The following is a 12,730-nucleotide window of genomic DNA, read 5'->3' as shown; positions in this document are numbered from 1 at the left end:
CCCGACGTCCTCTCCATGACCTGTGTGGGATGTTCCAGCTGATACACATGAAGATCTTTGTACTTGAAGAAACCAGACAGGTATTAAAGACATCAACAAGTTCACAAGTTCAGAACCAAAATCAACCAAATTATACGTCATCAGCAGGATTATTAAGTGTTGTAGGAGCTGCAGAGAAGAAGTTTAAACAGCTTCACTTTGCCATTATCCATAATGTCAAATCATATTAAAACAGTCCAGTAATATTCCAATATATATGTGGCAGTGTTAGGTTACTCATTAGTAAGTATTTGTTTTAATGGTAACATTTGTTGTTCTTCAAACCTGCAGTATTTTTATCTTGACACCAGAATCCTTTAAAAAGAATGTCGTATTTATCTTTTCCTATCTCAGGGCTAAACCCACCTTAGATATAAAATACAACTTCATTTTCTTAATCAATAGAATCCACTCGTCCATTCGGCATAGATATAGATATAGATATAGTCCTAAGATCATTCAGCATAGATATAGATATAGATATAGTCCTCCTAAGATCATTCAGCATAGATATAGATATAGATATAGTCCTAAAATCATTCAGCATAGATATAGTTATAGATATAGTCCTCCTAAGATCATTCAGCATAGATATATATATAGATATAGTCCTCCTAAGATCAGTTTCCCAAACAGAAAATGTCTATAATCACTTCTTAAGCTTTAGCTTTAAGCGAAATAAGGGGCTGCTAAGTCTAGTAAACATGAGCCAAATAGAAAATGGCTTAAATAGAAGCAGGAAACGTCTTCTGATATTATCTATAATGAATGTGCACATGCGGGTAAGTTAGAGGAAACTAAGCTTTAAGATTTTTAAGCGGAGTTCAGTTTGGAAGGCGAGCGAATGAATGAAGCTGCCAGCTAGAAGCATGTTAATACCAGGTCTGAACAGGGCCTTTGTGACCTGGGTTACAAACACCCCGTGCTGTCTTTAGGAGTGGACGGCCCGGGAGGATGTTGGAGGTGATTACCTCGGTTTTCTTTGCGTTTAGCCGGAGACTAACCTTGGCTCACTCTGTCTCCACTCTGGTCTAAAGTAGCTGTTAGTAGATGTTTTTCACTGAGGTTTAAAATACGCAGAACAAGTTTACTCCATTTCAGCATCAGTAAATCTGTGATCGACCTCGTGGTCTGTTGAAGAAAACAGTGAACGTGCATCTCTCTGAATTACTTCCACCTGGCTCAACCTAGTCGTCCCTCCTCAGCCTGGCTTGGCCTACGTGAAACATATTAAACCAGGATGAACTGACTACACTAGGTCAAGCCTCGCTTTCTCTCTTATCCTGGATTTATTCATTCTGCTTTTGTGAAACAGGCCCCAGAGAGCTTGTAGTCATTTAGTGTCTCTCTGTGGAGCCTCAGTACGCTGTGGATTTGTGATATGAAGGAAAACATCAACAACTAGAATGTCACTCGGAGAGCGATGACCTCCGCCAACGCTTGACTTTAAAAACAGATCCCAGCTCACAGCTGGCGGTACCGCGAGGTGGTCAGCTTGTTATTATTAACACGGTGTTTTTCCGTGTAACGTATCGTGGATGTCTCTCTCATTCAACAGCCTTGTTGTGTCTGTAGAACGTTACACTACGCTGTCTCTCATCCCGTCATCTACCGCTTTGTTCTTTCTCACCGCGGACGGCCAGCAGCTACACACACACACACATCCACACACGTATCTCTCTGCTCTCAGAAGGAGGCGGGGTCACGCGTCATCAACGCGTCATCAACGCGTCATCAACGCGTCATCAACTACACTGTGTATGTGTTATACCCTGTGGTCTTAATGCTCTGGCTGATCGGAATCCTTAAAAATATTCCTGAATCCGGATCATGATCCGGATCACCATCAAACTAATGGATTGTTCATTGTGCCACACTCCATCCCTCCAAAAAAATTATGCAAAACCAACGCAGACTTTTGGAGTAATCCTGCTAACGAACAAACAAACAAACAAGCCAACGGCCGGTGAAAACATAACCTCCTTCCCAGCTGCTGTGTGGGCTTTAACTAATCATTAAGTTCATTAATCATCTGACTGGTGTCAGATGATTAATGATTATGAGTCCAATTAGCTCACGACTTAGTCCTAAAACAATGTTAATGCTGACAATTACAACAGCTCAACAAATATTGATTGATGGAAACAGTTTCAAACGAGGAGTCAAAGCGAGAACATCAACAGATTGACTGAACCACATTCAGTCATAGAAAATAAAAACAAGAATATAAATGTAAAATAAAGATTATTCAATGAAAACTACACAGAGGAGGAAAATATAATGTTGAACTATAAAACAATAAGAACAAAAGAATATGCATGAAGCTGATAAAAACAATAATGGGAACACATCTGGAATAAATCATTCTAAACTCAAGGCTCACATACTTTCTTTTTGGAGCTTTTGACCACCTTCCATGGCCTTCTTCAGCACTTAACCTTCCTCAGATGTCATCACATGACGCTAGTCCAGCACAGTCACATGATAACAGGTGGTTGTATTCGGGGGGAGATGGTAACCCCTGTCTCTGTTCAAAGATGGTCTCTGGTGTCGGATGTGAATGTCCTCCTTGATCTTTCTCCAGCTGTCGACTCGTGGATGGATTATTGAACGGGTCTGTGGGGCACAGGCCCAGGGGTTCGACTACAGTCAACAGTTTCTGGTCTTTATGTTCTAAACAGCATGTATGTTCTTGTGGCTACGGCTACATACTGACCTTTATTCATGTAATACATTTTTTTCTTTACCATCCATTAATCTGCTGAATATTTTCTTGATGAATTGTTTTGTAAAGTTACTGTTGGTCAGACTTCAATGTGGAGAGAAGCTCAGAATATAACAACATAGCTATCAGGGCATGGGGAGGAGGCAGGAGGAAACAGCTAGCTGGCCTCTGAAACATGTTCACAACGATGCAGTGTGAATGCACTGGTGGGATTTAAGGTGACTACTCTGAGTAAAGGTTTTACCACATTGGTCACACCGGTACGGTTTCTCTCCAGTGTGAATGCGTTGGTGTCTTTTAAGGGAACTATCCTGAGAAAAAGTTTTACCACATTGGTCACACCAGTACGGTTTCTCTCCAGTGTGAATGAGTCGGTGTCTGTTAAGGCAGGGGTTCTCAACCAGTGTGCCGCGGCACACCGGTGGGCCGCAGAGCGCCATCTAGTGCCGCGGAGGCAGTGGTAGTGGTTACACTGCGCATGTGTTATACCCAATACAAGACCCGTGTCCGCCCGTGTCTCAGCCTCCTTCAATAGGCTTTGGTTTTGCAGCAGCTGGCATCTTACCTCCTTTAGGTTTTACCTGTTCACTTTGTTAATAATAATAAAAAAATAATCTAGTACCACTGCCTCCGCGGCACTAGATGGCGCTCTGCGGCCCACCGGTGTGCTGCGGCACACTGGTTGAGAACCCCTGTGTTAAGGGCATTAATCTGAGAAAAAGTTTTACCGCATTGGTCACACCAGTACGGTTTCTCTCCACTGTGAATGCGTTGATGGACCTTAAGGGAAATATCCTGAGAAAATGTTTTCCCACATTGGTCACACCAGTACGGTTTCTCTCCCGTGTGAACACGTCGATGGTTTTCTAGATTACCTTGACTGGTGAAAACTGCCCCACATTGGTGACAGCTGTACGGTTTCTCTCCAGTGTGAATGCGTTGGTGTCTTTTAAGGTGAGTACTCCGAGTAAAAGTTGTGCCACATTCGTTGCAGCTGTACGGTTTCTCTCCAGTGTGAATGCGTTGGTGGCTTTTATTACCTTGACTGGTGAAAACTGCCCCACATTGGTGACAGCTGTACGGTTTCTCTCCAGTGTGAATGCGTTGGTGGCTTTTAAGGTAACTACCAACAGAAAACGTTTTACCACATTGGTCGCAGCTGTACGGTTTCTCTCCAGTGTGAACTCTCTCATGAATCTTTAAACTTCCAGATGTTGTGAAGGATTTGCCACAGAGCTCAAAGCTGTGACGTTTGAGTCCCCCTCCACCTCTTCGTTTCTATAGCAACAGACAGACATAAAGAGAGAGAGAGAGAGAGAGAGAGAGAGAGAGAGAGAGAGAGAGAGAGAGAGAGAGAGAGAGAGAGAGAGAGAGAGAGAGAGAGAGTGTCAGTGAGATGCCATGGTGGAGCGAGCTATCTAAAACCATAAATAACATTTAGAACATGTCTGTAGAACATAACCCACAATGGGCCTCATGCAGCAACGTTCTCTTAACTCTCTTATTAGGGCCCGAACACCGACCAGGGGTCGGCGAGGCCATATTGAAATTGTTTTGTTTATTATAATTAATATTTTATACGCAAATAAAAATCGCATTTTTGAGGGGCTAAAGGTGCTCAGAAACTGACCAAAGTTGGCACATGTATCAGGACTGGTGAGAATTTAGATATTTTCTGAGTCTCTTGCTCAGAAGTGACAAAATGGCAGGAAAAAATTGCTAAAATTAAGCCCCTCATTGTGGTTTCACCTACAATTATGAAATTTGGCAGATATATGTAACATGATGAGATGTACAAAAAAGCAGAAAACCATTTCCAGGCTCTGTATATTAACTAACTCCTCCTGCAGATTCAACCCGATCAACTTCAGATTTGGTCAGTACAATCTAAAGACCTTTGTGATGAAAAGTTGTTCAAATCTTGAGGTTTTATGAAACGGCGTTGACGTGGCGTGGTGGAGAATTTACATGATTGGCCAATGAAAGACAAACTGTTGTAACTCGACTGTACTTGTGCCAATCTGCCCCAAACTTGACCTACTTCATAAGAGTTCAGGCCTGAGGACATCTACATGGTAATATTGACTCAGTCATAGCGCCACCTACTGGCAACAGGAAGTCAGCGTTATGTGACAAACATCTGATTCACATGAAATTTACATTGTGTGGTCTACACTTGATAATGAGCAACATAATGCATGTTTAGTGTGTGTTCTCTAGCGCCACATAGTGCACACAGGAAGTGGTGAAAAATGTGCAATACATCATTTCCTGTGCCACTCAATCCATGCAGGAAATAACGTCTAACTCGTCTTGCCTTTGTTGCCATCACTGCTGCTGCTGTATATTTTCTTCATTTAATATTTTTTTTATTCTCATGCTTTTATTTATTTATTGTATCTCTGCACTTCCATCTTTTTTGTTCTCTAGATCTTTATTTAAGTAGCTTGATAACTACAAGCGGCCTACAGATCGGATCTAACAGGAAGTAACTTTTTCTGTGACTTCCTGTAAATTCTTTGAAAGCTGCTCGAAACGGCTGAAAACTGTCCGACTTGACCGCGGCTGTTAATCACCACCCCCTGCTGCTGCTGCCGCCTGATCTCGTCTACTTTCCAGGCGAGGCGCATTTCATCTCCAACGAGCCTATTCTATTCCCGTCTCGTCACTTGATGAACCCAAACACCGGAATACAGTGAAAAGGTTCAATAATTGACCGTTTAGAGCAACAACAATCAGGAACAGTTGGGAGTTCGGTTGCATTGTTTCCGTTCAGTATCTCCAAAAATGGCCGACTTGAAGCCAAGAAGTCTTGAACACTGACCTGAACATCGGTGGTATCAGAGGACGAGCCTGCTGCTGGTGTTTTGGGGACCTTGTTGCTCTGCTGGTCCAGGTTCTGCTGGTCCGGGTTCTGTTGCTCCGGGTTCTGCTGGTCCTCCTCCATTTCACTCTTGAAGTGCTCCTGGTCCTGGTCTCTGTTTCAGAAAGTGTGATTAGTGTTATATTTCCTCATTCAGTGCGTATCGAAGGTTTACTACGTGTCAGATATTAGTTTGTTACTCTGGACTGTCTAAAGTGACTCTTTTATGTGCTGTCAGTCATTTCTTTGAACATTCAAATAATACCTTTTCAGAATTTTTTTCTGACCTTCTTTTCAACCTTTTGGACATTTTTCAGATTTTTTTTCTGAAACTTTTCTGATTTATTTCAGACATTTTTCTGAGTTTTTTCAGACATTTTAAAGAATTTTTCTCAGACATTTTTCTGACTTTTTTAAGAAATTTTTCTGACTTTTTTTGACATTTTTCTGAATTTTTTTCAGACATTTTTCTGAGTTTTTTTTTGGACATTTTACAGAATTTCTTTTATACATTTTTCTTTTTTTTACTTTATTTTGACATTTTTCTGAGTTTTTTTAGAAATGTTTCTGATTTTTTTTTTATATTTTACAGAATTCTTACAGCATTTTTTTCAGACATTTTTCTGACTTGTTTTTTTTGTTTTTTACATTTTTTACATTTTTCTGACTTTTTTTAGACAATTTCGGAGATTTTTTTTGAATTTCTTCTGACTTTTTTTGGACATTTTACAGAATCTATATCACTTTTTGACATTTTTTTTTACATGTTTCTGACCTTTTTCAGACATTTTTTCTGAGTTTTTTCTGGACATTTTTCGGATTTTTTCTTTTTTTTTTTACTCTTTTTGACATTTTTCTGACGATTTTTTTAGAAATTGTTCTGACTTTTTTGGACATTTTACAGAATTTTTTTTCAGACATTTCTTCATTATTTTTTCAGAGTTTTTTCAGAATTTCTTTTTACTTTTTTTTGGACATTTGACGGACTTTTTTCTGGTCCTGGTCCTGGTCCTGGTCCTGGTCCTGGTCCTGGTCCTGGTCTGGAGGTTCAATCAGAGAAAAGGAGCCACATTAGAGAGAGCTAAGAGGCTAACGCTAGCAGCTAGCAGGCCGAAGCTAACAGGCTAACTAGCTGTTAGCATGGAGCTAGCCCAGCGTGCTAACTCTATATTCACTTTGACTTCATTGTTAAAGTGTTTACCTGAGTGTTAAAGTGTCTACCTGAGTGTTAAAGTGTTTACCTGAGTGTTAAAGTGTTTACCTGAGTGTTAAAGTGTTTACCTGAGTGTTAATGTGTCTACCTGAGTGTTAAAGTGTTTACCTGAGTGTTAAAGTGTCTACCTGAGTGTTAAAGTGTTTACCTGAGTGTTAAAGTGTTACCTGAGTGTTAAAGTGTTTACCTGAGTGTTAAAGTGTTTACCTGAGTGTTAAAGTGTTTACCTGAGTGTTAAAGTGTTACCTGAGTGTTAAAGTGTTTACCTGAGTGTTAAAGTGTTACCTGAGTGTTAAAGTGTCTACCTGAGTGTTAAAGTGTTACCTGAGTGTTAATGTGTCTACCTGAGTGTTAAAGTGTTACCTGAGTGTTAATGTGTCTACCTGAGTGTTAAAGTGTTACCTGAGTGTTAAAGTGTCTACCTGAGTGTTAAAGTGTCTACCTGAGTGTTAAAGTGTTTACCTGAGTGTTAAAGTGTTACCTGAGTGTTAAAGTGTCTACCTGAGTGTTAAAGTGTTTACCTGAGTGTTAAAGTGTCTACCTGAGTGTTAAAGTGTCTACCTGAGTGTTAATGTGTCTACCTGAGTGTTAAAGTGTTACCTGAGTGTTAAAGTGTTTACCTGAGTGTTAAAGTGTCTACCTGAGTGTTAATGTGTTTACCTGAGTGTTAAAGTGTTACCTGAGTGTTAAAGTGTTACCTGAGTGTTAAAGTGTTTACCTGAGTGTTAAAGTGTTACCTGAGTGTTAAAGTGTTACCTGAGTGTTAATGTGTCTACCTGAGTGTTAATGTGTCTACCTGAGTGTTAAAGTGTCTACCTGAGTGTTAAAGTGTTTACCTGAGTGTTAAAGTGTCTACCTGAGTGTTAAAGTGTCTACCTGAGTGTTAATGTGTTTACCTGAGTGTTAATGTGTCTACCTGAGTGTTAATGTGTCTACCTGAGTGTTAAAGTGTCTACCTGAGTGTTAATGTGTCTACCTGAGTGTTAAAGTGTCTACCTGAGTGTTAATGTGTTTACCTGAGTGTTAATGTGTCTACCTGAGTGTTAATGTGTCTACCTGAGTGTTAAAGTGTTTACCTGAGTGTTAAAGTGTTTACCTGAGTGTTAAAGTGTTTACCTGAGTGTTAAAGTGTCTACCTGAGTGTTAAAGTGTTTACCTGAGTGTTAAAGTGTTACCTGAGTGTTAAAGTGTCTACCTGAGTGTTAATGTGTTTACCTGAGTGTTAATGTGTTTACCTGAGTGTTAAAGTGTCTACCTGAGTGTTAATGTGTTTACCTGAGTGTTAAAGTGTCTACCTGAGTGTTAATGTGTCTACCTGAGTGTTAAAGTGTCTACCTGAGTGTTAATGTGTCTACCTGAGTGTTAAAGTGTCTACCTGAGTGTTAATGTGTCTACCTGAGTGTTAAAGTGTCTACCTGAGTGTTAAAGTGTCTACCTGAGTGTTAATGTGTTTACCTGAGTGTTAATGTGTTTACCTGAGTGTTAAAGTGTCTACCTGAGTGTTAAAGTGTTACCTGAGTGTTAAAGTGTCTACCTGAGTGTTAATGTGTTTACCTGAGTGTTAAAGTGTCTACCTGAGTGTTAATGTGTTTACCTGAGTGTTAATGTGTTTACCTGAGTGTTAAAGTGTCTACCTGAGTGTTGAAACGGATCAAAGATGCTCGTCAGCTAACAAAACAACTTTCCCCCCACAGCCCAACGTCACAACCACACAACCACACTTCCGGTTACACGTACTTCCGGTCTGGTTTTTCAGTTTAAAGTGACAGAACGTCTCCACCTGGAGGTCAGGAGGGAAACAACAGGTACACATGTGTCTATGCCAGCAAGTGCCAGGTAAGGCGAGTTGCTGTGAGGTCGTAAAAAAAACAAAACGTTGTAATTTCACGAGAAAAAAAGAAAATAACACATAAAATTACTACTTTATAATATTATGACTTTATTCTCATATTACAACTTTTTCTCTCGTAAACCTATGAGTTAATTCTCGTAATAATATTACTTTATTCTTGAAATCTCAGATTTATTTGTTTTCCTCAATGTGGCTCTAATACTCCGTCGTACCGTCGTACCATAGACCTACAACAATGATAAATAAAAATGAAAATGTAAACAAAACAGTTATTCATTTCCATTTTTAAAAATCCACAGAGCCAGTGGAGAGGAGCTGAAGAGACGCAGGTTGCTGACCTCTGGTCTAGAGGAAACTGGCCCATTAACAGATAGAAATGTATATACAAAAATCACAAAAGCAGATTCTGTGTACGGTACAGTAGCTGTCAACATACAAAGACCTTGTACCGTAGATATTTTTGTGGTATCAGTAGTGATGCTCCCAGACTCTTCTTTACTGACACACACACACACACACACACTACAACATGGACAAAACAACCAATGTTTTTTTTTTATTGCCATTGTGCATGAACTTTGACACTGAAGGTTACACAAGGAGTATCATGTAGTGAGTTGATGAACACTCTGATCTGCCAGCGATGTGCTCTGGTCACTCTCAGTGCTGGATTTGTATCAGTCGATGGCAACAAACAACTTGCTGATCCAGCCCCCCATTGCTCAAAACCAAAGGAATACAAAGATGAGACGCTTGTGTCAAAGAACAGACAACACATTTTTTTTTTTCCTATTATTGCACACATCTAGTTTACCAATGCCGAGTATATGTGGGGACATTGGGAAAGCCATAGCTCTTGGTAAGGTGCTGAAAACGTCTTAAGACACTAGGACATTGCATTGAAGCCTCTTTAAAAGCCACATATACAAAATATGAAAAGGAGCGTCAATGCAGGAAGTCCACAAGCACACCAGATATCAAAATAAATGTGGGTTATGTTTCACTCTTGCAAATGAAAGTTGTGGATCAATTACACACTTGGGCGCGGTGATGCTTATTCAACAACAGCCTATAGAGGATACATGTGATGGTCAGGTTTTGTTGCTTGGTGGTAGCATCGGGGGTGCCTACAACACTCAGTAATAACAGACAGTGAGAGGGAGGCAGGCCAGCGGGATCCTTTTATCTGTGCATCAAACACATGAAGGTGTGACTGTAGCTGCAACCAAACATCTCTTAGTTCAGTAGCTTGTCTCTGACAGCGAGATATTTTAGGAATGGATCGTCATGAGGCTATTTATGTCTCGAATGCTAAAATCTAATGGAATGCATTTAATGGAATAGAAGTTTGGATGTGCAGATTGGAGTTAAAAGTTGTGAAGACATTCATCTTGTATGGCTATAGTTCATTTTTAGCTTGTGCAAACCGTGTGGTTAGGTCTACCGTTGCCTATAGGACCGGGTATCCAACCTTAATACTGTCCTGTTATGTTATGTTCTTTTCTAATTCTGTTATCGGGCAGCAGAAGAAGCTGGAAACACAAAGATCAACATATTATTTACCTCATAAAGTTGTTCGCGAAAGAAATGACTAATTCACACACACAGCAGACACAGAGCAACATTAGCACTCATCTGGAGTCGCGTTTGTGTAAATTTTCTGACAATTCACACTCCCTTTTAGCTCCGGTTTGGTCTCTACCAACTCCTGAGAAAAATAGCTGACTTTTTAGCTGCGAAATGATCCACTTTCTTTGCCAGTTAGACACCAACTTTGTCTGTATACCATTCGGTGGTGGGAGGGTCGTGTACTGGGGGGAGTTTGTGGGCCATAAAACCAAAACAATGAGCTAAAGAAAAAGGCTAAAAAAAGCTCCATAGAACTGAGGAGAACTGCAGAGTTCATCCCGACAAGTGACCCTTTTCAGATTGCATATCTATTTTGGATGTAAAAATATTGATTAGTGCAGCTTTAAATAATTATTTTGCCGATTAAGGTTAGGGTTAGGCTGTATTCTATTTAGGCAAAATTATTATGCAAGCAACTTTAAACATCGGAGAACTTCAGAACTTTGTCAAATGAAAAAAAAAAGGTTTTGCAAACTAATTAAAACATTTTTTTTTAAAAAAAGGTTTATATTCAAAATAAGGTGTTGAATAAATCATTGTATTGTTACTGGTACTCAAACTTAGATACCTTAAAAATTCAAACCTAGTCCAATTTTGCTGGGATCTTTTACCAGAATCCTGTCTTCATTTGAAACCGACCCGAATCCAATACACCATCACAGCTTTTATTCAAAATTCAAACTATAGCGCTCGAGGAAAGAACGTTCCCGCGCTGCTCACGTCTTACTTCCGTCTCGCTTCCAATGGGGATGCCCAGTTAGCGTTACCATGACAACAATGACACCATTAGCTTATAACTCAAGTGTGACAGAGGAGGCACTGCACATGTTTTTGAGATTATGCTAAATGGGCTGCGGTTGAATTCATCGCCAAGAATTGTGCGTTAGTTCTCATCCATTCAAACTAGACTGACTAGTAGCTTATTGTGGCTAATGCTAAGCGTGTATACTGCTGTTTTTTATGTACCATGTCACCTTTAAACAAGGAAATAACACATTTTCTTCCTTGCAATTGTAAATTTGAATTCATGAGCATTAATACAAACTCTCGGCCAATTCAATACACTTAAGAGATTTCACTGCTACAGGCGTATTTCATCTGGTATGACCGGTAGTTTATGATGGCCAAACGTTAACGAATGTTAACAAACTTTAGATTGATATCGCTGTGCTACCGTTACTTTACATTTACCCATTTACTGTTACTTTAGCAAAAGGTTTAGCAAAAGGTACATCCACTCACAGAGGCTGGAAAATCGTATTAAGTCTGATGTTTTTAGGCCTCAATAACCGCGGCTGCTTTCCAATCAAGTACTTGTTAGATCTCATTCATTCGAATACATCTACAGCACGAATACATCTGCTGTCCAATTTTATCGTCTGATAATATATTGCATTGGAAGGATTGTTGGTTGATAGACCACTATAGAGATATTTGGTTTTATAATCCAACTTCAAGGGATTCTCATCAACAGATCTGGTGCTTAAAAACAAATATTCGGCCAATATATTGTTGCTGCTTTTTAAACTCACACACGTATCGCCTCAGAAATCCAGTATCGCTCTGGTTCTAGTCTTGATTAAGTCAGGCCAGTTGCACAAGATTCATCAAATAAGATAACTTCTTATATCTCAGAAAAAAATGTTTGTATACAACTATACCTCCAATGTGCAACTTTAACCAACCAAATGCTTCAGTTTGATTGTATCCTCATGTAATGGTATACTACAGACATGTACACTTCTGGTCCACTGTCAACAGGCTCAGGAGAGCCAAACACACGCTGTCGGCAGGCTTCAATATCAGACAACCGCTGTACGTCTTTCAAGTCTCTGTCCAGCATAACACACACACACACACACACACACACACACACACACACACACACACACACACACACACACACACACACACACACACACACACACACACACACACACACACACACACACACACACACACACACACACACACACACACACACACACACACACACACACACACACACACACACACTATGGGGGTGGAAAGGGACACGGAGGACACGTGTATGTGTGTCTGTATGTGATTAGTACAACTCAGCCAGTACAATGCTCGAGTAACTCCAACCGTAGATATAAGATATAGATGTGACAAGTTCTAGTGCAGCAGTCAGCAACCTGCGTCTCTTCAGCTCCTCTCCAGAGGCTCCCTGTGGATTCATAAAAATGGAAATGAATAACAGATTTTTGTTTATATTTTTATCTATCATTGTTGTAGGTCTATGGTACGACGGAGTATTAGGGCCACATTGAGGAAAAATACATCTGAGATTTCAAGAATAAAGTCAGAATATTATAAAGTAGTAATTTAATGTGTTATTTTCTTTTTTTATCGTAAAGTTACAACTTTTTTTCCTGTAAAGTAATG

The 12,730-nt window shown here is 39.9% G+C and overlaps 1 protein-coding gene across 1 annotated transcript; it reads right to left on the bottom strand.

The window, feature by feature from the left end:
• Positions 1-2,216: 2,216 nt before the first annotated feature.
• LOC119503150 (zinc finger protein 239-like) lies at positions 2,217-5,730 on the bottom strand. The gene is made up of 3 exons (XM_037794763.1): positions 5,589-5,730; positions 3,593-4,042; positions 2,217-3,024 (listed from the first exon to the last, which is right to left on the bottom strand). Exons 1-3 carry the CDS (start codon positions 5,709-5,711, stop codon positions 2,944-2,946), a joined length of 654 nt encoding a protein of 217 aa, XP_037650691.1. The 5' UTR covers positions 5,712-5,730; the 3' UTR covers positions 2,217-2,943.
• Between the last annotated feature and the right edge of the window lie 7,000 nt (positions 5,731-12,730).

The sequence above is a fragment of the Sebastes umbrosus genome, chromosome 15 (genome assembly GCF_015220745.1).
Source record: "Sebastes umbrosus isolate fSebUmb1 chromosome 15, fSebUmb1.pri, whole genome shotgun sequence".
Lineage (NCBI taxonomy): Eukaryota > Metazoa > Chordata > Actinopteri > Perciformes > Sebastidae > Sebastes > Sebastes umbrosus.
This window is presented reverse-complemented; position numbering and strand designations above follow the sequence as displayed.

What these genes read in the sequence shown, in the direction of transcription:
- LOC119503150 (XM_037794763.1), bottom strand. Translation starts at nt 5,711, where the DNA reads ATGGAGGAGGACCAGCAGAACCCGGAGCAACAGAACCCGGACCAGCAG. An exon ending in CTGATACCACCGATGTTCAG is followed by an intron (nt 4,043 to 5,588) that starts GTCAGTGTTCAA and finishes CTGTTGCTATAG; the next exon opens with AAACGAAGAGGTGGAGGGGG. An exon ending in ACACGGGAGAGAAACCGTAC is followed by an intron (nt 3,025 to 3,592) that starts TGGTGTGACCAA and finishes GAGAAACCGTAC; the next exon opens with CGGTGTGACCAATGTGGTAA.